Genomic DNA, 27,693 nt, shown 5'->3' on the forward strand with positions numbered 1-27,693 from the left:
GGTTAAAAGTGTGTTTTCCTAACCTAGAACAGGAAGGAAATTTGGAAAATCATGTGTTTTCGAGAAAATTCTCGATTTGCTTTTGATGCCCAGCTTCTTCCTATAATAATCCTGACCTGTTAGAGTTGTCCAGATTCTCTTAAACACTCTAGAACATTCAAGAAACTTCCAAAACTTTCAAGAAACTCTTAGAACTTTCTTTTGGAATGTTTAAGAATGTTCTTAAACATTCCAAAAGTAGCTGTACAATTATAAAAGCATAGGTGTCTTGAACCAATTTGTGTTACTGCATACTGAAAGGATAATGATTTGCAGTTGAAGAGAAATTATTTATTTGATAATCAAGAGGTCGTTTGCATCCAGCTGATTCATTCTTCTACACGTGCAGACAATTCATAAAGACAAGAGCGAAAAAGTATTCCATGGAAGCAAGTTGTATAATGTGCAAGGTCAACAAGGCATACTTCAGCATACTGTAGGCAAATATGTTCCATTTTGAAATCGTTCAACATTTTGAAATTCCCTGTCTTCAAACTATTATAATTCTTATACATTATTATGTGCTATGTTAAATTTTGGTACAGAGGAGAAAAGGCAAACCATGATGTTTGCTATCCCACGAATCCATGAAGTTTGCTATCCCACAGCAAAGGATGTTGAGCAGGACAGAAAGAGCGGCTTGAAGCAGTTTTGTTGCAATTGTTTAGGGCTTCCTAGGTAATCGCAAAGCTAAAAACTATGTGGAGTTGGTGCAGACTCTCATAAAGAATTATGCCAAAATGGGATGCAGAATGTCTCTAAAAGTCCATATCCTTGATTCGCATCTCCTCAAATTCAAGGAGAACATGGGTGCTTACTCCAAAGAGCAAGGCGAGCTTTTACATCAAGATACAATGGACTTTGAACATGTTTACCAAGGACAGTATAATGAAAACATAATGGGGGACTACATTTAAAGGCTACTTCGAGAGAATGATTCACAGTACAATCAAATTTCTAGATAATCTAAACATTTCTGAACCCTAACTGTGTGGTTTTTGACTGTTGTTTGTTAAATTTTTGTTTTTATCTGATCATAATGGCGAAAATAAAAAAAATAAAATCATTCTACTTTCACAAAAAAACAAATTTTCTTTGTGTTGTCATGTAAGAAAAGTTTGTACTTAATGAAGTCATTTTTTCACATACTTTAGACATATTCAATTGAAATAAAACACTAAAAAGCCACGAACGATGTTACATAGTTTTTTCAAAGTTTTTTATAGTTAATTATATATAATATATTTTTTTAGTTAATTATATAAAGTTTAGTAAATTATATATTGTAGTGGTGTAGTAGTAGAGCGCTCGCTTTATTAGCAAGCGGTTCCAAGTTCGATCCCCACCACCTCCCTGGTAGTACTGTTTCTCCGTGTAGCAGCCTTGTTTGTCAAGGTTCGTGTTTCGGAGTTACAGAGTTGAGAGAGGGTTATAACCACAATTAAGTAGCCTCCTCGTCTGTAGTGGCCTTCTCGGCCTAGGGGAGGTGAATTAATACAAAATAAAAATATTGTATAAATTAAATAAAGTATGTTTGTAAATATATATACTAATTTTTTTTATTCAAAAAGTATGTACTTTTTATGATGTAAGCCTTTTAAAACAATTTGTATGATTGATTTTATAAACAACTTTAAAGAACAATTGCATTTACAATTTTTTTATAATCATTCATATTAACAAAACTAATAATCAAATAAAGATTCAAACACAAAAAAGCATAAATACAAAGTGACTCACAAGTGAACCAGTATCGCACCAAAGGTTAGCTCAGATAGAATTAAAAGTGAAACTACCCACTCACTAAACATTATTGGGGTATTGAAAAGCAGTTCCACTTCCTCTTTTCTATTTTTACTATTTTTAACCATAAAGCTTGCAACTATTTTGATGCTTTTTGTTTGCAAAATAAATAAAACTTTCACTAAGAATATGTTGCATATCATTTTATTATCTATGAGGTATTTTCAAAAGGAGTTAAGTCTCAAAAGTAAAAATTTTAAGTTTATTGTGTTTCCAAATTCTATATACTGAAATCTATTTAAATATTAGATATGACGAAATCTATTTAAATAAAGATGAAATCTATTTAAATACTAGATAATTATAGACTATTGGTCCTTATAAAATATAGAGAAAATATCAATTTCTGTTGTTGTGAAACTATAAGTCTAATTTTCGTTGATTTCTCAAAATCAATTAAGTCAGATTTAACACCTTTTTTATTCCTCATACATTATAGTATAATAATGAGAGACTTTAGTAAAATGTAAATTGATTAAATGTATACTGCAGTTTGGATACTAATCACTATAGACCACTAATTCAGGGGTCACATTTGCTGAATTTTTTTTAACATTTTAAAGCAGAGTTGTTAACAAGGCCAAAAGTAGCAAGGTCAAGGCCACATATTACAAGGCCAAGACCGAGGCCAAAAGTTACAAGACCAAGGACAAGGCCAAGGTCAAGAATTTTAAGGTCAAGGCCGAGATTAAGAGTTTCAAGGTCAAGGCCTAAGCAAATATTTTCAAGATCAAAGACTTCAATTTTTACTTTGCTTTAAGTCCAATTATTAAAAAACTGTAAGTATCAAGTGCTGTGACAATAAAACCACATTTTGTAAAAATAGACCAAGGTTATGGGCATAATTCAGCAAAATTAATAAGAAAATATGTATTTTTTTTAAAGGCCAAAATTTTTGTTTTTCTTTTGTTTATTTTAATAAGGAAAAAATTATTTAAAATATTTTTTTTTGAAACTTTGTTGGATAAACAAAGCATGAAATGGTTTTAAAAAAAGATTGACTATTTATTCATAAAATAAGTCAAGTAGTGTTTGTTTTATTAAAACATTGTAAAAATAAAAGATAAGTACATCAATAAAATAAATTGTATAATACTCTAAAATTGAATAACATTTGCTTCCTTATTAAACAATCATTGTAAAAAAAGTTGTTACTTTATATAAAAGAGAGCTTAATTTAAAAAAAAACAACGTTACAAAAGATCGAAGTTATTAATTCTAAACATTATCGTAAACATACTTAATTAAAATATTCTTGTACAGTTATAATTTTTTGAGCCTTTTTTGTTTTAGTTGTGTTTTATGTTTTAAAGTTTTTGTTGTTGTTGTTAAGATTTCTTTTTTTTTTTTTTTCAGTAAAGTTTTTGTAATTGTCTCCTTGTTCATCAAGTGAAGCTTTTTTTAATCTTTTTTGAAATATTCTCAAATTATCTAAAAAGCTGTGTTCAAGTTGTCACAAAATATTATATGCATAGTCAAGCAGTGGCCATTTCTGACTATTTTTCATCAAAATTTTCTGAGACATGCACTTCTTGAATGAATTCTAAGTAATCTGGTTTCGTTGGGAAATCTCTAAACAGCAAATTTTTAATCTTTTTAAGTACAGACTTTGAAGGCATTATAAAAACTTCATGTTTTTTAATGTCAGATAAACATTTGAGATTGAAAAGATATCAAGCTACAACCTCTTGTAGCTTTCAGATGATAGCTTGTAGCTTGTACAGATGCACTGCCTTATCACTTTAAAACATCTCAAAAATATTTACTAATGCAGATATTCTTCATTGAAATGCAAAGAGTTGATTCTTGTTGCTTTAGTCTGTCTATTTATATTTCAAACAATTTTTTAATCTTTTTAGGTAGCCATTATAGGTAAAAAGTTTTGAAGTAAGTCTCGAATTGTATGCAATAAAAAAAACTAGAAAGTTTTTTTGAAACATGTTTTTAAAATATAAAGCTTCAAAGTATGAACAAAACATGTTTTTGCTAACAATCAATTGTAGCTTGATGTTTGATTGAATATGAACACAACAGTTTTATTAGGAAAAAATTTATATTATATAATGTATATAACTTCTGCGTTAACAAAAGTAGAAACAGCTTTTTGCTCTAATTAAGATATTCAAGTTTAATAAGTGTATGTAAACATGTGAAATAAGACTTAAAAAAAAAAAAAGAAAAGGGTAGTGAGGATATAAAAATATAGAGAGAAAAATTAATCTAAACTGGGCAGTCATTTTTGACTAGAAGTCAATATATTAACATGTCTTTAACATAGTTAAAATTAATAAAACCAAACATATGAACCTAGAAGAAAACAAATAAAAAATCAACTCTAAATAACCTGTTCACACATAATGAAAAGTGGATTGTTGATACATCCTGTAATTATTTGTGCACCCAATCCAATACAGTTACCAAGTGAAAAGTCATCTTTTACACGACCGCCACATCTTTCAGATGCTTCAACAATTGTAACCTAAAAAATGAATTAAAATGAATTTAAAAAATTATTACAAAAATAAAAACAAAAACAATCCATTTTATGATTTGTTTACATTTTAATTCTTTAAATTTTTATTTGATTCAGTTATATTTTAAAAAACACGATGTTTGTTGTTTTTTATTTTTACTTATTTATTATATTCATATTATTATTAGACTTAATTATACTTTACATAATAGGTTGGCATATTTTTTTTGTCAATTATGTTTATTGAAACTTGTTAAGTGAAAATTTGGTAAAGTAAATTATAATTATAGCAATTAATAAAGTAAAAATAGAAAATATAGTAACTTATAAAGTAAAAATAAAAAAAAAAAAAACAATTGAAAGGATAATTACAATTAAAAAATAATTAAAATTATGAAATTTATAAATGATACAAGACAAATATGAAAGAAAACTTGCTAAGATATCTTGACAGAAAACTTAAAAATCTGTAAATTGTACAAAAACAAGTATTAGGGAGAATAAATAGGGATTTATTTCTATTTATAGATATAGGGAAATTCTCTTCCTGTTTCTATTAATAGAAATAGTAAGAGAATTCTAAAGCATTGATGTTCTCAGCATATGAAGCCATACTATATCAAACATCCTTTGATATTTCAAGAACAAGCCCTTACCTTGCTTACCTTGCAAAGTTTGATAAAATGGAGCAATAGGAATAGTTTTTAAACAAAAAATTGACACATGATAACACAAAAACTAAATACAATAATTTTTAATAAAAAATTAAAAATTTAAAAATGCCCAAAAAAAAATTAAAAAAAATATTACATATATCATGCTGATACAAAAGAAGATAATACAGATAATATAAGTAACATTAAAAAAGAAGACAAATAAGCAAAATGCATACTAAAGGATTAAAGAGGTTTTTACAGGAGGTCTTTTAAAATTTAAGCAAATATCAAATCATAGAAAAATCAAAATACTAAAAATTATAAGATAAACTCAATGAGGCATTTGAAATGCTTGTCGGCATTTTGAAATTTTGCATTCATAAAACTGTGAAAACTGTCATTTAACAAAAAAAAGATAATAACCTACATGACAAATTAAGCAGTCAATGTGGAATTTTAAGATTTAAAATATTTTAACTCAAAATAGAATTTAAAAAAAACCCAGAGTTTTGTATCTAAAATCAAAGATTCATGAACATTACAAAGTTCTAAGAAATAAAAAAAAAACTTAAAAACTAAAGAAAAAGAAAACAATTTAAAACATAAAAACAAAAACATACCTTACAACCTGCATTGTGTAGTTGTCTAGCAGCTCCGGCACCTGAAATACCTCCACCAATAATTAAAACAGAACCCTGAAAAAGATTAATTAAAAGCTTGAAGTTTTTTAAAACTATTTTCATTCAACAATGTTTCCTGATTCCGAACAAAGTAGATATAATAAAAAAAAAGGCAAGTTGCAACAGGCCTGGAATAACCAAGTAGCAAAATTTAAAACTTGTATGCTGTTCTCAGCATTCTAAAACAAACATTCAAACATTGGACGCTAAAAACAATTCATGTTCTTTACTGTTCTTTTGTGAGACCTCATTTAGAGTATTGCTCAGTACCATATTTTTCTATATCTATATTTCTGAACCTTCATATTTTTCTTCATTGAAAAATATAAATGGTCTTAAAGTTATACCGAATTGAGCCACAAAACTTGTCCCTTTTTTTTGAACTATTAAAGCCATTACTCTGCTATTGGTATCCAATCACTTTGAAATCTCATTGCATGAGATTTTAAAACATCTTAAAAGATAAGTTTTAAAGTAACGTCTCATTCTTTTTGTTTTAATGAAAATTAAGATCCAAATGCTTCAAAATATTTCTATGCAAACAAGTAAAACAAAATGTAAATGTATCTATATTGAAAACTCCTCTCATACTACCAATAATAGTACCTAGTATCGAAAAATTGTTTTAAAACTTATAAATTGTTAAAAATTAATTAACTTTAAAGCTAAACCTGAAAATCAGGAAGATAGAGCAACCTTACAATGATTTCTATTCAAAATAAGACTGCTACTAATTTAAATATTAAAGATATGTGATTAAAACTTGCATGAATGCTCAAAAAGGATTTTTAAGATAAACTATTTATAAACTGTTTTTATTTTAACAAATTTGTATTTAATTACATAAAGTTTTTTAATTAATTATATAAAGGACCAAAAATAACTTTTTTAATTTAAAATGTCTAGCGCCAAGCCTGTGTTGCAAGCAAGATTCCACACTCAACAAATATTTTTAGAGCAGACTAGCTTATTATAATTAAATAAAAGAAAATTATGTAAACAGCTAACCTTCCAGTAATTTAAGTTAAAAGGTTTTGGAACTGTTGGAAGTATTCCAAAGTTAATATAACCATTTATTGTTAAAAAATCTAACACTTTTTTAAGCTCCTCTGATAAGGTGATTCTTCCTAAGCCTCTGCATATGACACTATTCATACACAATTTATGTGTCAGGTATTGCTAAAAAAAAATTAAAATCATATATTATATATGACACTATTCGTACACAATGTATGTGTCAGGTATTGCTAAAAAAAAAAAAATTAAAATCATATATATTTTGTAACCAAACTTATCTCATAATTACATTTGATTATCTTTTGTTTTAAAACATTATCTCCCAAATTAAACCTACTTTATCTCCTGTCTTCTGTTTTAAGTCTATCTTTTAATTTAACAAAATTTTTAAACACACATGAAATTTTAAGTAAAGTTTTCAAATCTACCTTAGGATTTAAACTCCACATGGCCATTACCAAATTACGTAAAGCAAGAAACATAGATGGATCTCTAAAAAAAAAAGCAACAATTTGTAAAAAAAAAAGCAACAAGTTGTAGCTTATATCAAGTTTGTAGTTGTATCAAGTTTGTAATAATTAATATAATAACTAGTTGTAGCTTAGTTGTAGTTGCCATTAGTTTTACAAGATTGCTGAAAATTTGAAAAACAGCTTGATTTAAAAGATATAACAAAATATTACTAGAATAAATACCACTAGAGCTGAACCATTCAGTGTGACCAATAACAAAAAAAATATTGACAAAAGAATAAAGAGAAAAGGCTTAGTAAATTTGGAGTCTCACTTAACCCCATCATTTTCTTTTTCTTGCATAGCTGCTATTTTTAATTGTAACTCTATATTTCATTATTTTCATATATATTCATATATTTCACTATTCTACTAATCATTCTACTGTTATCTAACATTCTTCTTGATTATTAAAGTATTTAACTCAGTAGTTAGTTTATAGAGATTTTTAGAAAATCTTTGTATCATTAACAAAAACCCAACATTCTGCCTCTCAAACATGGGTCTGACCTTATCACCTCTGCCTAGGATAAAATAGAATTATTTTCAAAAAACTATTTTTCTAATTCATCTCCTAAATCTTATGAAAACACTCTTCCTGACATCCTTCGTTAGATATCAAATCTTTTTATCATTTATAAATAACGTTATTTCTTGCCTAAAATTTTCTACAGCTTGTGGTCTTGACAACATTCTAGCTAGCTATTCAAAAATTGAATATAGTTTTTCTACCTGGAAAATGGTGTTCTGTGGTGCCAACTTTTAAAAAGTCTAACCACTTTAACAGACCACTCTAATCAGTCTTCATACTACTATTAACGAGATCTTTGATTCTTTAATTAAAAAACCTCTAATATCTCATCCTGAGACCAAAAAATATTTTTCCTGACAACTTATGTCTTTTTTTATTGCTAACTTGTTACCAGCAACTTGTTAATAACAGAAAAATTCTATCATGCATTAGATGAAAGTGGAAAAGCAACATTCTCTAGTTTCTAAGCATAAGCCTCTATACAAACTTTGTAGGTTACATTACTTTTGCTTTTCTACAAATTTAAGGTTGCTGCTCAAGCAAGCTATTATCCATTATTCCACAATCCTAAATCTCCCATTTCTCATGATTCCGCAGAGTCACATTTTTTTATTGGAATTGCTCTTCTTTATTAAAAAAAACTTTCAATCGTAATTTTTTTTTCTCAAACATCAATGTTAATGAAATTCTTTTCTCTCTTTACTTAAATTAAACTGAAAAAAAAATAAAAAAAACTCAGTAGAAAAAAATTACTTTAAATGATTAAAAAACTCTTGGCGTTCTTCAGCTGTCATAACATCAGCGCATATACATCTGGCTTTTTCAGAATCTTCTGGGCTATAGAAAGGAACCATGTTTTCTGCAAATTTTATTGAAGATTCTAAAAAAAAAACTCTTCATTTAGTTCTTTATTTAATCATTCAGTTGTTGAATATCTTAAAGTTCATATCGAACATAACAAATTAGTAACTAATAAATAAAATAATAACCTTCTGTAACTGTTGGTGGACTCTGTCCTATTCCATCGTAATAAAAATCTTTTAAAAAAGGTGTTGCCGGGCTATCTTTCAAATAAGGTAGCGCTATTGTGCTTCTAATCCAATCAGGATTTTTAGCTGAAGTCACATACTATAAATAAAAAATTATTTCAAAAAATATTTTTGATAAAAAATCACAAAAAGTTTCATTCTCTATTGTGATTTTTTGAACTTAATTGGAATTGTCTTAATTAGACTTAAATTGTATAATTTTATTTTAAAATGCAACTATGAAAAGGAGATTTTTATATTAAGTACTGACCATATGCTAAATTAGCTGATATTGATCATAACAAACTTGTTATGTTATGATCAATATCAGCTAATTTAGCATTAAGAAAACCTATTTTTGTAAGCATGCAAAAATAGCTTTTCTTTTCATAAACACATTTTTATTTTTTTTATTTTTGTTATTTAGGTGCCCCAAGAAGACCTAACGGTCTTGTCACAGAGCACTGCAGAAGTGCATTTAATTAGGAAGTTCCCACCTCCTTCCTTACCACGACGCAAAAATATATCCAGAGTTCATTTCGAACCTGGATCTCCTGCTTCTAAAGCAAGCGCTCTAACCAGTGGTTAGAGCGCTTAAAATATAACTTACTATTCATGATTATATTCATTAAAATATAACTTACTAGCCATGGCCGCTTAAAATATAACTTACTATTCATTTATTACACTTACTATTTATTACAGTAAATAAACTTTCTTTTTCTAATTTTAAAAGAACTTTTCTATTTTAAAATTCATTAATTACTGCACATAAAGCTGCAAAATGCAATTTACTGCAGTTAAGTATAAGCATGCAAATATAGTATATAATAGTAATAATACTACAAAAAAAAATAATAGTAATAATACTACAGTTTGGAGTGAATTGCATTTAGCTTATAATCACTATTACTACACACCAGTCACCTTTTGTACTTATACTAAATATTGTTTTGACAAGCTTGTGCTTTACTTGGTTTACATGTGCACTTGTTTGTACTTATATCAGTTTCGCACAGATGAATTTGAGCTTACCATTATTACAAACCATAGATTGATTCATGCTAATGTTGGTTCATACTATTGTTGCTTGAATTTTCAGTTCATGCTTTTGTTAGTTTGAATATAGGTTAGTTAAATTTATGTTTAGAATTTAATTTGTTATTATTTTGAGTAAACTAAATTTTAGCATTAAAGACTGGAGTCCATTATTCCTTAGAGTTCTAACGAAATTATTGGATTTGGTAAAAACAAGTTATAGAATGTAGCTATATTTTAAACTATGATATTTCCGGTAACAAAACCAGTTTGGTGGAAATTTAATCAGTACTTTTTTTACACTTCTCCATACTTGTTAATTGCAAATATTTGATTGGTTTATTCTTATTCTTTTAACAATTTTTATATTTAGCAATTATTTTAAAATAAACTTTAAAATTAAAAAAAATGATTTAAAAAAATAATAATCCCTAACTGAAGCTAAAGCTTTTGTTTGGTGTTTTTTTATTTTTTCAAGTAATAATATAGTCTAAGTAGAAGAATTTTTAAAAATAATTATTTATGATTGAATTAACAACTGATATAACGACGACTTGTCTTGTGAATAGAATTGTTGAATTAATTAAAATGATATATTTTAGTCAAATACCATCTTTAACCAAACTTATGGGTTTAGATTTGTAAGATTTTCTTTAAAGCAAGTCTATCAAGCGATAAGAAATAAAAATTGGGTAACAAATTCTGAAATCTAATATTAATGATAAAACTGCTGTAATGTTTAGAATAATGAAGATAATAATTATTACATTATTATAAGGTATAAATTATTAAGGTATATAGAGGTATAAATCTATTTTCCAAAGTTTTATGTCCTGGATGTGTTAAAATGAAGGTGACGTGACATCATAATACATAACATGAAGGTGATATGACATTATAATACATAAATGAAGGTGACGTGACACTATAATACATAACATGAAGGTGATATGACATTATAAAACATAACATGAAGGTGACGTGACATAATATATAACATGAAAGTGACGTGACATTATAATACATAACATGAAAGTGACGTGACATTATAATACATAACATGAAAGTACGTAATAAAATAGTAAGAAGATAATTACCTCAGATTCTTCAGTAACACATGTAACATCAATCTAAAATATGTAAATGTAATTTTAAAATCATATTTTTAAATAGTTGCTTCTAATGAAATTATTTTATAATCATATATTTAAATAGTTATATATAAGAAATTATTTTAAAACCATATTTTTAAATAGTTGTTTATAATGAAATTATTTTTAAATCATATTTTTAAATAGTTGTATATAATGTAATTATTTTTTAATCATATTTTTAAATAGTTGTATATAATAAAATTATTTTTTATTATTGTTTTGAAAATTATATTGCTAAATTTTTTTTTTATATAAACATAACTTATTTATAGTTCAAATAAAAAACCAGAACATTTAAAGTTGAAAATGTAAATGCTTTGAAACCAGTGATATTGCTTGTTTAATGTATTTTAAAACTGTTTTTGGTTTCAAAAAATACATACATACATTTTTACAATAAACTAGTTTTTTACATCAAATCTATTTAGAAAACAATAACTGTAACTATATATTTAATGTTTTTAAAAATAAATTTAAAAGCATTTTGAAACAACCATTCCTACATAAACTTCAGCTAGGTACAGGTTACCTGATTTTCAATCAATTGACAACTGTAAGACTTGTTTTTTAGAAAAATAAACTTCAGTACTTCCAAAAACGTTTAACACAGATATAATGCACTAACAACAATTACCTTGTTGCATGAAAAATTGCAAATGTTCTTTTTCATTTTAGTTGTGTCATTTCCAGTATTTCTCCATTTATCACACAAAGCACACTGTAACCAAAAAGGGAGCATTTCTTCTGACATGAATAACTTTAAATTTGCTTCTTTTCTACAGCTTGAGCTCCAGTGCACTTTCCATGGCTCATAGACTTTAAAACCATCTTTATGTCTAAATATCACAACATAAATACTTATGTTTTAAAAGTTAAAACTTAATATTACAGAAATAATGAATACTTTAAACCTAATTATTAGTTTTAAAAACTTTTGTAATGTTTTTAATTAAAATAAAAACTAAATAGTAAAACATATTAAAAAAAATTTTTGTTACAAATAAAAACAAACATATAAACAAAAATGAACTGATTAGCATGAGTTTTTTGAGATATATTAGATTTTTATGATTTAAACTAACTCACTTCCAACAAGGCTGCGACCACTATTAAGTTGGAGTAGCAAGGTTGCAAGCAACCCCAATTAGGGAGTAACTAGAAAACAATGAATAGTCTTATAGAGCAAGGAAACCATTGATAGGAAATTTAAAAATTTGGAGCTTGTATAGTTCAGCAAAAATAGAAGGTGGGAGAGAGTTCCAAAGCATTGAAGGAAAAAAACTAAATGGATAAAAGTTTTTAGAGCATGAAGGGATAGATACAGTAAAAATATGCTGAATGACAAGTTAAGAAAGAAAGAATTTTGGTTGATGGAACTAAAGATAATAGCTTTGATGAGCAGTGACCATAAGTGTATTTGTAGAAAAAAGACAAAAATATGACCTTATTAAGATGGGAGAATAGCTCAAACATGACAGATAGAGCATGTTTAACTACATTTACAATGCAATAAACCTTGTATTGAAAAAGCATCATTAAAAGAACCAGCTTGAATTTGAGAAAAATATCCTTACAGGGACAAATAAGAGATTTGTAGAGGTAGAGAATGGAATCAGGAGTAAGATAATGGCGAGCTCAAAAAACAGAAGTAAACTTAATATTAAAATCAATTTAATATACCTTCATTCATTTTCAATCTCATCAGTCATTATTTCTTCTTGAGTTGTTTCTATTTCTAAGCATTTTTTCTTATAAAGAATATCACATACAGCAAGATGAATTCCATGGCAGTAGCAAAGTTGGTGTATAACTCCCATTTCTTGTCCCATTTTTTTCATTACTGATGCACCGTTAGTAACACATCCAAAAGCATCATTGATCAAATTTAAGCCAAACTCATTTAATTTCTCAATAATAATATTAACAGCTCTTTCTGAAGGCAACGAACCATTTATTCTAATCATTCCAAGACCATAGTGACATTTTTCTGAACAATGTACATTGAGACATAAATTGTATCATTTAGATCATTTTTATGCTTAGAAATAGAAACAACGCAAGAACTGATGAGATTGAAAATGAAACATCTGATTCCGACCCTGATGATGAAAACAACACTGAAGAATGCTGGAATGAGGAAAGTAATAGCTCTGTTTCACAGGAAATCCAGTTTAATGAGGACTATGGCATTATCATATCGAAGGTTCGTAAAATAGTCAAACTTTTTAGAAAATCTCCACCTAAAAACAATTCCCTTCAAAGTATTTGTAGAACAGATTTAGGAAAAGAACTCAAGCCTATTTTGGATACTAAAACAAGATAGAATTCGCTAATAAGTATGTTAAAACGATTCTTAAAATTAAAAAATGTTATTGCAAAGGCTCTTGTTGATATATCTAGAACAGATTTAATTTTAAAAAGAAGAAGAAATAAAACAAATTTCTGAAATTGTTCAGGCTCTACATGTTGTAGAGTTAAGTGTTATGGAACTAGGGAAAAGAGACTGTGATGGGGCGACTGAATAAGTGCGAATTTCATAACTGCGAATCTGCATAAGTGCGACTGGCATAAGTGCAAACTGGCATAAGTGCGAACTGGCACAAGCGCAAACTGGCATAAGTGCGAATCACTTGCAAAAACTGGCATAAGTGCGAACTAGCACAAGCGCAAACTGGCATAAGTGCGCCAAAAGAATTTGCAAACATTGGCATAAGTGCGAACTGGTATAACTGCGAATCTGCATAAGTGCGAAGCAGTTGCAAAGACTGGCATAAGTGCGAACTGGCACAAGCGCAAACTGGCATAAGTGCGCCGAAAGAATTTGCAAACATTGGCATAAGTGCGAACTGGCATATGTGCGAATCAATTGCAAAAACTGGCATAAGTGCGAACTGGCACAAGCGCGAATTAGCATAAGTGCGCCGAAAGAATTTGCAAACATTGGCATAAGTGCAAATTGGCATAAGTGGCAAATTGGCAAGTTCGCACTTATGCCAATTCGCACTTATGCCAGTTCGCACTTATGCCAATTCGCACTTATGCCAATGTTTGCAAATTCTTTCGGCGCACTTATGCCAGTTCGCGCTTGTGCCAGTTCGCACTTATGCCAGTTTTTGCAATTGATTCGCACATATGCCAGTTCGCACTTATGCCAGTTCGCACTTATGCCAATGTTTGCAAATTCTTTCGGCGCACTTATGCCAGTTCGCGCTTGTGCCAGTTCGCACTTATGCCAGTCTTTGCAACTGCTTCGCACTTATGCAGATTCGCAGTTATGAAATTCGCACTTATTCAGCCTCCTCACTGTGATCTGATAAAATCTGATAAAATTATTTTGTTTTTACTACAAAATCTAAAAGAACAAAATACTAACATTGGTCAAAAATTATTTACTGTTGTCTCAGAGAGAATTAATGAAAGAAGAAATTGTAATATTGCTGGTTTACTGTGCTTTTTACATAACCCAGCTGACTATAAATCAGAATTTCCAGATAATCTTTTGAAATACCCACATAAAATAAAATTGCTAAAACTGCTAGAGAAATATACCTACGTTTATTTCTACATAAGGAAGTAGAAGCAGCATATCAGTCTGAGTTAGAGTACACTTGTAATGAAGAACCATTAAGAAAAAAAACTAAAGGTGAAGAATTAGCCAAAATAATAGCTAATACAGCTTCAACAGCAGGAAAAACTAAAGGGATAACTTTTAAATCTTCCCCTTAAGAAGTTTTGACATGCATTATTGCAGCTGGTTTATTTGTTACTAATTTAAGAACTAGCTTAAATAATGATACTGTTGATAATTTATGTTTTTTAAGATCATATCTGATTAAAAGAGAAATAAAATCATAAAAAATATAAATTACTTTTTATTAAGTTATAAACACATTTTTTCTAAAATTAATCGAAAATTAATCGATTAATTTTTTAAAATTTAATCATTAATCGATTAATGTAAAATACCGATTAATCTACCAGCCCTACTTGTAACAAGTGTTTTCTGGAGTTATCATCTTTTTACTTTCAAAACTATTTAACAAGTGATAAGCAGAGTCTTACCAATCGTAGTATAAAACTTGTCCTCAATGGACAGCACTCTTCTTAATTTCCTATAACCTCAGGAGTTCCTCAAGGTTCTGTTTTTTACAACATGGCATAATTGAAGCTTAATAATTATGTACATATGTGTGTATGCCTTACTTAGAAAATACATAGAGAATAAAAAAATAAAAAATTGCAGACTAACATCAAACAAAACTGAGATGTGAACAGAACAAATGTGGAAACAATTTATAAACAAAAACACAAAGTAACAATAAAATAGCCTTAAATAAAAAAAGTAGGGCACCAATAAATCATTAAATTAAAATTTGTTTGACCTCTATTAAAACTTGAATTAACTTTGTTTAAACAAGCTTATGAAAAAATTTAGAAACATAATTATACTTAAGTAAAAAAACATACGTTCTATAGAAATGATCAAAACAGTTATTACAAAAATGTTCATAGTCTGACATATGATACCATCTAGCTGTGTATCCATCTCCAGAACATCTACAATTAAAATGTTTTTAATTAATCAATAAACATATTGAAATAAAAAAGTCTAGAACTATAATAACACATAAAAGTCTTGAACTATTCCAACACATAAAATTTCTAATAGTTAAATTAATGTAATATATTAGTTTAAGTTTTATTTATCTGTTGCAAATACGATATAAAATTTCACAATAGAGGATATAAATTTAATATAATAAATGTAAAAAAAAAAGAGAATATAAATTTCACACATTTTTCATTAAAAAAAAAAAAAAAAACGCAAAAGAGTTAAACTGATTCAACTTTTTATTTCAATTTTAATAATTCTTACTTAATAATCCTCACTGGGTACATAATATGTACCCAGTAAGGATTTTTTTCCTAAATTCCTGTAAATTTCCTAAATTAAACGTAAGTGATGTAATGTAAGTTAAATGTATATAGTATCAAAAAAACAAGTTTATTTTCCTTAGCCTGTCACCTCTGATAAAATTTTATATATTGTTTAAATTGGCATAGAATTCGTTAAAAATGGAGTAACCCATATGTATATATATGCATATATATATATAAATATATATGTGTGTGTGTGTATATATATATATATATATATATATATATATATATATATATATATATATATATATATATACATGTATATATATATATACATATATATGTGTGTGTGTATATATATATACATATATACGTGTGTGTGTATATATATATACATATATACGTGTGTGTGTATATATATATATATATATATATATATATATATATATATATATATATATATATATATATATATATATATATATATTTAAACAACTTTAAAAAGTATTCTACACAATAGAGTGCTCAATGTTCTTAAAAGAACAGAGCAATTATATATTAGTAGAAAATCACTTAACTAAATTTTTTTCCATTTAACACTGTGTTTCATCAACAAAGATTCATCAGAAATGGATGATCAAATTAATAAAACTTCAATTTATACCAAAAATTAAAGGAAGTTGCAAATGTCTTTACGACTGTAAATTTTCACACATTTATGGAATTTGCTGACACTATTATAAAAAGAATTCTTAAGAAATGATTACTTATGCTATTTTTTTTTTAAATGTTTTTTTAAAAAGGGTAGTTAATGTTAATATTATTTGAACTCATTTATTTTTATAGTTTTTTAGGAGAAACTTATTTTCGTGCCTACATTTAGAAATTAATTCCGATCTTTTGTTTAATAAGCATTCTTGATTTGCATGTGTAATTATTTCAAATTTTTCTTGTAGGCATAGTATGCATTTTTTGGAAATATTGTTATATGCAGGCGCTGTTTTAAGGATAGACCAATTCAGTATAAAATCATCAATATTTTTTTCTTTTAATTCCCATATATATTTTGACAGCATGGTGTCTTTTGAATACTTTTTATTCTTGAAAGATTGCTTATGATTGGCAAAACGTTTTTTCCAATCACCCTCTGTTATGCCAATATACTGTTTATCAGGTACATTCTTAGAGGAAACAACACATTTATATACCACATTTTTTGATAAACAACTTCCACTCATTGGACAATTGATTTTTTGTTTACAATTACAATTTTCTGTAGTTTTTTCATTTAGGATTTCTTTTTTGTTTAACAAAACCTTATTGTGACCTTTTATAATTCTTTCCATATTTTTTGTGCAACTGTAGCTAACTTTAATTGTATTTCGATTAAAAATTTTATGTAATTTATTAGATCGCGGGAAATGCTTATCGACACTTGCAACTTCCTGTAATTTTTGGTATAAATTGAAGTTTTATTAATTTGATCATCCATTTCTGATGAATCTTTGTTGATGAAACACAGTGTTAAATGGAAAAAAATTTAGTTAAGTGATTTTCTACTAATATATATATATATATATATATATATATATATATATATATATATATATATATATATATATATATATATATATATATATATATATACACATATATATGTGTGTGTATATATATATATATATATATATATATATATATATATATACATGTATATATATATATATACATACATATATATATATATATATATATATATATATATATATATATATATATATATATATATATATATATATATATATATATATATATATATATATATATATATATATATATATATATATATAAATTAGGGTGTCCCAAAAAACAACATTTTTGAAAAAAATCTGCTCCCACCCCCAAATGTATTCTATTACATTTGGGGGGAGGGAGCAGATTATTACTTATCTAATACAAAGACACTAGGTTTAAAATTATTTTGAATAAAAAATATTTTAAGGGATCCCTCAAGACCCTCAAATATTTAATGGGTCCCTAATATTTAAAAAAAAAAAAAATTTCAAAAATAATATTCATTTTGAAAAAATTTTAACTTATCAAATTTATAAAAAAACATAAAAAATGCATTTTTTCATTTTTTGTTAAAAAACGTAATTTTTTATTTAATAAAACTAAAAATAACTTTTTTTTTTCGAAATGAATATGATTTTTGAAATTTTTATATAATCATTTGAGTACCAGGTTGACATATTTTACAAATATTATTTTTAAAATAAATTTTAATGCTATCATTTTCAAAAATGTTGTTTTTTGGGACACCCTAATATGTGTGTGTGTATATATATATATATATAAATAAATAAATAAAATATATTTCAGACAACAGGCATGTACAAATTAGGTGCCAGGTCCATAGTTTTTTGTTTTTTTTTTCAAAGAAAAGTATTATTTTAAACTTTGATTAACTGAATTCATAGAGTGATTCACCAAGGTACAAGCCATCAACTGTTTACGAAAAGCATGTCTATAGTTTAAGATAATTGTATAAAAAGATGGTAGTCTGAACTCTAAAAGCATGTAAGATATACTATCATATTTGTTGTATCCGAAAAACATTTTAGCACATTTGTTGTAGCAATACTGAAGGCGTGCCATTGTTTTATCATTATAATTTTGCCACAAAGGAACACCATATAAACAAATGCAATATGCTTTAAACAGTTTAACCTTCACTCTGGTAGAGCATAAATGAAAGCGTCTAATTAAGATATTTGTACGTGTGTAAAGGCCCTTCACCTCTTTGATTATATCAAGATCATCGGTAAGGTCATTTTTAATTATATGACCAAGGTATTTAAAAAATTCAACAAAAGCAATTTCACATCCTGACACACATAATTCTGGGAAGGAGTTTGATATAACTTTTGATTTTTGAGTTGGATTAAACACCATACATACAGTTTTCTTGGTATTAAAGGACATGTTAATTAAGGAAGATTCCTTATTTGTAAAGCTAATTAGTTTTTGAAGAGAAAACCAAGAAGGCGCAATTAGAACCACATCATCAGCATAGGCCAACACATTCATGAATATACCACCTATATTACACCCAATACGAAGGTTTGATATTGATGAAATCAAATCTTGTATGTAAAAGTTAAATAGAAGTGGTGACAATATACTTCCTTGATGAACCCCATTCCCAATTCCAAAACTGTTAGATTTTGTCCTCTGCCATCGAACAGACATTAGTTGATTACTGTACCAAAATGCAAGCAAACTAACAAGTTTTTTGGGCAGACCAGTATCTAATAATTTTTTGAACAACAGCCAGTAATTGACACTGTCAAATGCTTTATTAAAGTCTATGAAGCAAGCAAATACATGGCTTCCTCTAGATGTGTAATACTGCACAGTCTTTTTAAAATAGTTTGAGCATGATGTTGTTGAGTGATTTTGTTTAAAGCCAAATTGGTAATCATCATTTTTATTAATGTTGTACAAATTGTTTTTCTGCAATAAAAGACTCTCAAAAAATTTTGACATAGCAGAGGACACAGCTATGGCTCTATAGTTGTTCACATCTGTTAAATCAGCCATTTTAGATTTTACTAATGGAATAATCGTGGCCTCACAAAACGTGGATGGTAAATAACCAAATTTAATGCATAAATTAAAAAAAATACTAATAAAAAACTGCAATCTACTTCCACCATACATTAAAGATTCCATACAAAGGTTATCAGGTCCAGCTGCTTTTCCTAGTTTCTGAGTTTTTACTGCAGTGGATATACCAACGCAACTCACAATATCAGAGTTTTCAGTGGAAAATTCCATTTCCTTTATGAAACTGAGGTAATAGTTTTCATTGTTAGTTGAATTATACAAATTTTGTAAGTGCTCTTTCCACATATTAGCAATAAGACAATCACCTGTGGCACCTCCAACACTAGCAACAAAGTTCGCTGCATTACTGTTACTGATCTTTCGCACATTATTCCAGAACTTTCTCGAGTCTGTGTTGTTCATATTTTTTGCACATAAATCGGCTTGAATTTGTTCATTATGATGTCTACAATATCTAAGAGCTAATTTAAAAGTAGCACGAGGGCGCTTCATGTTTTCAAAAATGTCACCCTGTTTCTTCTTTCTTTGAAAAATCCATTGCTTGAAGGCATCTCTTGCAAAGTCGTGTTTATCTTTAACATAGTTATTCCAACCTGAAGTAATATATTCATGGTTTTTATGTTTAAAATTACAATGAGGTATGGTATCAGATACAGAAGATTGCATAGTATTTATGATGCTGTTATAGAATAAATCAATATCACGAGTTGTATTGTAGCCATTTGGAATATTTTTAGTAAGTAGATAGAGGGGTACATGTACGGATTTTAATAAAGAATCTACTTTTATATATATATATATATATATATATATATATAATATATATATATATATATATATATATATATATATATATATATATATATACTTGTTATATATATATATATATATAATATACTTGTTATATATATATATACTTGTTATATATATATATATATATATATATATATATATATATACTTGTTATATATATATATATATATATATATATATATATATATATATATATATATATATATATATATATATACTTGTTATATATATATATATACTTGTTATATATATATATACTTGTTATATATATATATATATATATATATATAATATATATATATATATATATATATATATATATATATATATATACTTGTTATATATATATATATATATACTTGTTATATATATATATATATAATTGTTATATATATATATATATATATATATATGTATATAAACTTGTTTCTCCGCGCAGCGGCCTTGTTTGTCAAGGTTCGTGTTTTGGAGTTATAGAGTTGCGAGAGGGTTATAACCACTATTAAGTAACCTCCTCATCTGTAGTGGCCTTGAGGAGGTGAATAACAAAAATATATATATATATATATATATATATATATATATATATATATATATATATATATATATATATATATATATATATATATATATATATATATATATATATAGATCTATAGTTTGTTGTCTTTGGGAAGAGCGGAAGGAAAAAAGTGATTCTTACGCCAACACATACGTCACTTTTAACTACTTTTGACTTTCGCCCAACATTTGCGTGTTGGGCGAAAGTAAAAACCATTAATTTAATTACAAATAAATCGTTTTTTAAAAAAACCACAAAAACGCAAATTTAATTGACCAAATGTTTTTAAAAACATTCTGAATGTTTTTAACAATATAAACAATGTTTTTATTTTTAATTTTTTTAATAAAATGTTTTTATTTTTAATTTTTTTAATAAAATGTTTTTATTTTTATTTTTTTTACTGTAAATCATGCGCGGAGTGTTGCTATATCGACTATCTTATAGCCTGACTTGCAAGAGAGTGCTGCCACATCGACTGACAAATAGCCTGACCCGTAAGGGAGTGCTGCTACATCTACTATCTTTTAGCCTGACCCGCAAGGGAGTGCTGCTACATCGACTGAAGGTTTGGTTGGGGCAGGCAGTCTATCAATTAATAAAAAAAATAATTCCGGTCTTGCATTTTAATTTTTACTTTTTGTCAACAAAATATGGAAAAAAGTTTGGGACAACATCTAGGGGTTTTATATATATACATATATATATATATATATATATATATATATATATATATATATATATATATATATATATATATATATATATATATATATACACACACATATGTATATACACACACACACATATTTATATATATACACACACACATATATATATACATACATATGCGGCAGTAACCCTTTGTTCTGGTTCTCTTCTTACCTGGCGTAAGGAAATTTGTCGTATGTAGGCTTCTTATTGCGAAAAAACAATATTTGCAGTATAAAAAAAAAAAAAAGGTCTTCAATTTTTAATATTGGCAGCGCCCAAATACGTCAGTGCTGTCAAAAATGGTCTCAAATAGCCCCTGATATATATCAGGGCGTAGTCAAGAAAAAATTTATACAGCATTTTTGCAATATTTGGAACTTAGGTGTGATGAAAGAAAAACAAAAAAAAAAAATTGCATTTGAGAGTTAGAAAAAGTTTAAGACAACCCATTGCTTGCGCCTATGGTTACCTAACTCAATTTATACGAGCAAATTAAGGTTCCACATAGGTAGAAAATTTGACATTTTTTAGATGCATAAATATCTTTGAAATTATTTTATTTGTGAGTGGGCTTTATTCATATTTTTATATTTTATAAATTGAAAATTATTAATAATAAAAATTCAAATTGTTTCATTCTGAGCAAACTTCTTAAGATTTCTCATATATAAATCGGTTCTTTTTTTTGTGTGATATAGTAGAGAGAAAACAAGAATGAAAGACAACTGTTTGCGAATAAAATTTGAATGAATGAATGAATTTGATACATTGATCTATTTTAATTGCGCATGTCACTTTTAAATACAGTTTTAAAAAGTTTAAACAATTATTCACATTGTAAATAATCATTTACAAATAAGAATTTTTAGAGCACTTGGGAACAGTCACAGTAAAAAGATGAGAATTAATTGAATGACGAGCAACATGAGAATGAATTTTAGATGATTAATGTAAATGGTACAAGAGAGGCTAGCTCTTTAGAGCAGCGCCCATTATATTATTTATAGAAAAGAGAAAGAGAAGCAACATTATGACAATGTGACAATAGTTGAAGATTGGCTGTAAAAGGTTTTTTTCGTCTATTTTTTTGAGAGGTTCTAATTGATATGGAGTTACCAACATTGTTAGTTCTCAAAATGCAAATGGAAAATACAACATAATTACCTTTTTATCCATATTCAAATTAACAAAATTTAGCAATTTAAACTAAATCAATGTATTTATCAATATTTTCTAATAAAAAAATTTAATAATTCATTAAATACCTATAACAAATACTGTCGTTTGTCCTAATTAATTATTTGAAGAAAAAAAACTCATAGAATTTAACAGCCTACATAAATATAGAAAAAGATATTCCTTGTTTAAATAAAAATAAAAAAGAATATTGCAAGATAATCAATATTTTTTTATGTAGGAGTTTGCCATAAATCTTAATTTTATTTAGCTTTCACTAAATAAATATAAAACTCTATAATTCTAAAGAAAATAATCATACAATTAATAAAAAATTGCTTATTTTATATAAACAAAATAAATATATGAAAGATACATTGAAAATTATTTGATGATTGTTGAAAACAAGTTACGCTACTAAAATCTAAAAACTAAATATTATTTTTAATTGTATCACAAATATTTTTTGGGATTTAGTGAAAAATTATGATTGTGAAGAGAAAAATACTTCAATGTTTTAAAGAAAAAATTTTATAATGATGTCATGTTCTAAAACTTTGAATTAAACGTGCATAATGATCAAGTCTGTAAATTGTGGCATATATTATAAAGACTCTGAGGTTTAAAGTAAAATGAGTGAGCTTCAAATAAAACAAGAATTTTAGTTTTTATTGATACACATTAATTATTTAGTTTTAATCAAAAAAATTAGGCACAAACATATTTTTTTTTCAATTTTCTTTTATAAGAATACAAGTTATCTCTGCAGTTGGGGATCTCTTTAATAGTTTTTAAAAAGCTATTTAAATTTATTTTAAATTATATTTTGTTCTATTTTATATTTAATTATATAATAATTATATTTTATTTTATTTTATATTTTAACTATATAATAATTATATTATACTTTAAATTAAAATTTTTTATGAAATATAATAAAAACTTTAAGCTAAGCAAACTATTTATTTTAAAAACAAAAGAACTTTTTAATATACTTTATTTTTAAAGTTATTTTTATAAATACATATATATTTAATATATTTAAAATCTTTTTTTATAAACTGTTATAAAAATTTGTTTAAATTTGAATTACATAACACAAACCAATTTTAAAATAATCAAACTCATTCATTCAAGATTTAATTAAAAAATCTAATAATTAATATCTCTCTCACTTGAAGCTATTTCAGTACAATTTATAAAACCTTTCAAATTATAAAAAATATTTCTCAAAGAAGAAGAGAAACAAAAAAACTTATTATTTATGAAAGGAAGAAACATAAAACAAGATATTATTTATAAAATAATCAATTGTTTTAATAAAAAAACAATCTAAATATATACTAAAATAGAGTTTTAAAAATTTAGTCAAATGCAATATTTTTTTTTAACAATATTCCTATAAAATGTTACAATGCTTGAATAAATAAATATCAGAAAACTTTCTGAAAATATCAGAAAACTTTCTCTGATGTATTATAAATAATATTATGATAACATAACAGTATAACTAACAAAACTATTACTTAAACATAATCAATTATCATAACCATTTTATTTTCAGCCGCAAAAATACTGATTGTCCACTCAAGCATTATCAGTACAGATGGCTCGCATTGTCCATCATGTTTGTTTTAGACAAACTTGGTGAGCAATGCGAGCTCTCTGTACTGAACTCTCATGCACTCATTTACTCCTGCCGAAATAAAATAACTGTTATTGCTTTTAAATGATTATAGAAAATAGTTGGAGATAACAAAAGTTCGAGTTAACCAGTGTTCGACTTATCAGGAATTAACTGTGTATATATATATATATGCAAATATATATATACATATATAAATATATATATATATATATTTATTTATTTATATAACTTAAATTGCTTATATAGGTGAGTACTCTGACATCACACTGAAATAGCCTGCTGCCAGGTGCTTCAGTACATACAAATAGCCTGACTCCCAGTGGAGTGCTGCTACATCGACTAATGGTTTGGATGGGGCAGCAATCTTTTCTTTGTTAGCAATCTTATTCTTTGTTATTTTCTTCTTTTTCTGAAAACGCCGTATACTATAAAGATAAGCAAAACTAGTGAGCAAATGCTCATCTAAATACGCTATAAAAGATACATATATATATATATATATATATATATATAAATCTTTTGTCTTCCTGCTGACAAATATGCATCTTATATAACTTCTTGGATAATATATTTTTATATAACTTCTTGGCATGGAACCCTTTATTCCCTCTTAATAATTCTAAGTCAAGCCTCACTCTTCTCCATGGTTTTCCTCTGATTGTTCTGCTGCAATTTCCGATCCTAACCATTACTTCCATATTTATTACCAAAACAATTCTCCAGAGAACAAACGTCTGTTTACTAATGCTAGAAACCATTGTAAACAAGTTTTGTCAAACACCAAACATTTTTTTACTCATTATTTTATTATTATTCCATAATTATCAAATACTTATTAAATTGATATTTTATTATAAATGTGCAAGATGTTTTTTATTATTTTTGTTTATAAAATTTTGTAAAATACAACTTAACCTAAAAAATATAAATTAACTTTAGCGGTTTTAAGAAATAATTATATTTTGAACATCAGGGGCTGTTCTATACTGTTTTCAACAGTATCAATTGTATTTGGCCGCCGCCCAAACTGAAAACTGAGGACGTTTTTTTTTATGTTTTTTACAGTAAATATAGTTTTTTTTTGTGAAAAAAGGCCAATATTTGGCAATATTTCTGCTAAATTTCCCCAGGACAGGGTGGAAGGAACTGTTGCCCAAATTTTTTTCCTAGAATAGCCCCTGTAAATATATAGAATAATATATATATACTTTTTTTCATAATTTAACATTTTCACTTCCAACAAAGCTGCAAGCAACCACTATTAGAGTTGAAAGTTACTGGAAGAGAAAAGAGTTTATAGTGAAAGATAATGAATAACAGACAACTTAAAAATGAATCAGGAAAATAAGATTACGAGAGCAAATTCCAAAGAACTGATGTTCAAGGAAAAAAACTAGACTAAAACTAGACACTTAGGAACAGTTACAGTAAAAGGATGAGACTTGATTGAATGACAAGTAAAACAAGAACGAATTTTAGTAGATGGTTAGCTCTTTAGAGCATTGCCCATTAATTCAACAATTTTTTTGCACCTTGTATAAAAGAAAAAAGGCATCATTATATCATATATATATATATATATATATATATATATATATATATATATATATATATATATATATATATATATATATATATATATATATATATATATATATATATATATATATATATATATGTATATATATACATATATATACATATATATCATTATATATAATTAAAAAATCAAATTAAAGTTGTCTATAAAAAATATTCAATAAAATATAAAGTTACTCACGACTTGCTCCCATTAGCAAAACAAACTGGTCGTAGACTTTTACAAGTTGCTTTCGGACACTTTTTTAAGGGATTATTATTTGTAACAAGTTTGACAGGAGATATTTTTTCTGAACTGTTTTTATTATTGTGATGCTTTTTATCTTTTGTTTGTTGTTTACTTGAAGTAGAAATAACTTTTTTTTTTGTTTTTAATGAAGAGTCAACATATGTTTTCTTTGTCTTTGTTTCAGTTTTTATTAAATTTGATTGAGTATTTGCAGTTTCTTTTAACTTATTTATAACAGTTTTTTTTTTATGAGACAATTTTTTCGGAATAACATAATCTTCATCTGGAAATGACTTTCTCTTAGGAGTTCTTTTTGATTTTAATTCAGTTAGACCATTTTCTGCCATACTATTTTAAGTAATATCTGCTTAAAAAATAGAAACACTATAATAATTATAAAAAATCTTTCAATAAGTAAACTGGAGTTTATAAAATAAACAGATATTATAACTTGATACTGTGATAAATTGTAGTAATAACTTCAGTATGATTACGTATGGTTTATTATTGATTTATTTACACTCTTTATCGCACTCTCATATATTCTTCAAATAGTCGTTAATCTTTAAAAAGAAAAAACAGAATATAAATCAATATAAACTTAGCTACTCTTTTTAAATATGTAAACTAAATGTTAAAAAACCAGTATAAAACTAAAAAATTTAGTTTTATGCTGGTTAGAAGCTTTTTAATTGGAAAGACTTAAAACCAGCACGAAACGCATAAATAAAGTCTTACAATAGATTTAAAGTCTATTAAATATACAATATTTCATTCCTTAATAATGGTGGGAACGATGAAAAAATAATAATACGAATTACCTTATCATAACTAAGAAGTGAAAAAAAAACGACCTTTATTTAATATAGGAATCACAATAAAATAATAAAAATGTCAAAACACTGATGCCCAAAAGGTTGACTTTTTCATCTTTTGCAAGTGGAAAAAGTTATAATTCGCAGAATTAAGTTTTTCAAGTTTCTATCTTATGGTTCAAGAAAGATAATAATATATCGGTGGGGTCGGAAGAGTCGCAATCTTAGGCAAAACAAACCACCATCATTCCGCGTGTTAAGGTATTGTGAAAAAAACTATCATTTAAATTAAACTTGGCAAAAATAAGTTTTTTTAAATTAATTTTATTTATTTTATATTTGGTTAAAGAAATAGGTGGAGAAAATGTGACGTTATTTTAGATGGCATAATTATAGGCAACATTTGGTTATTTTCTTTTGAAAACATTCTCCTCAAATCTAATCGAGCAATTTTACAACAACATACGGAATGCAAAAAATCCCCGGAAAAACGGCACCAAAAACAACGTGGAAAACAGTTCTGGCTCTGGTTTCCAACGTTGTGGAGTATAACAGTTGCGCAATAACTGTAGTACGACATGTACGGCTTTACTTCAATAATTTACAAGGAAGTTTACCATGTCTTTGAACTTGCTTTCATACTAGTATGAAACCACTCTTCTTGCGTAATTTGCAAATTTAACGTCTGTCGTACAAC

At 26.5% G+C, this 27,693-nt stretch overlaps 1 protein-coding gene across 1 annotated transcript in view; it reads right to left on the bottom strand.

Annotated features, from left to right (window-relative positions):
- Nucleotides 1–27,265, bottom strand: part of LOC100202596 (lysine-specific histone demethylase 2) — a 68,476-nt gene extending 41,211 nt beyond the window's left edge. Inside the window, exons 1-11 of the mRNA XM_065796014.1 lie at nucleotides 27,003–27,265; nucleotides 26,134–26,744; nucleotides 15,400–15,489; nucleotides 11,567–11,768; nucleotides 10,876–10,908; nucleotides 8,702–8,840; nucleotides 8,466–8,592; nucleotides 7,097–7,160; nucleotides 6,660–6,830; nucleotides 5,592–5,666; nucleotides 4,187–4,321 (exon numbers count right to left, since the gene is read on the bottom strand). Of these exons, the coding sequence (XP_065652086.1) occupies nucleotides 4,187–4,321; nucleotides 5,592–5,666; nucleotides 6,660–6,830; nucleotides 7,097–7,160; nucleotides 8,466–8,592; nucleotides 8,702–8,840; nucleotides 10,876–10,908; nucleotides 11,567–11,768; nucleotides 15,400–15,489; nucleotides 26,134–26,528 (1,431 nt within the window). The 5' untranslated portion in view covers nucleotides 26,529–26,744; nucleotides 27,003–27,265. The remainder of the gene's footprint in view (nucleotides 1–4,186; nucleotides 4,322–5,591; nucleotides 5,667–6,659; nucleotides 6,831–7,096; nucleotides 7,161–8,465; nucleotides 8,593–8,701; nucleotides 8,841–10,875; nucleotides 10,909–11,566; nucleotides 11,769–15,399; nucleotides 15,490–26,133; nucleotides 26,745–27,002) is intronic.
- Between the last annotated feature and the right edge of the window lie 428 nt (nucleotides 27,266–27,693).

Source organism: Hydra vulgaris, chromosome 04 (genome assembly GCF_038396675.1).
Source record: "Hydra vulgaris chromosome 04, alternate assembly HydraT2T_AEP".
Taxonomy (NCBI): Eukaryota; Metazoa; Cnidaria; class Hydrozoa; order Anthoathecata; family Hydridae; genus Hydra; species Hydra vulgaris.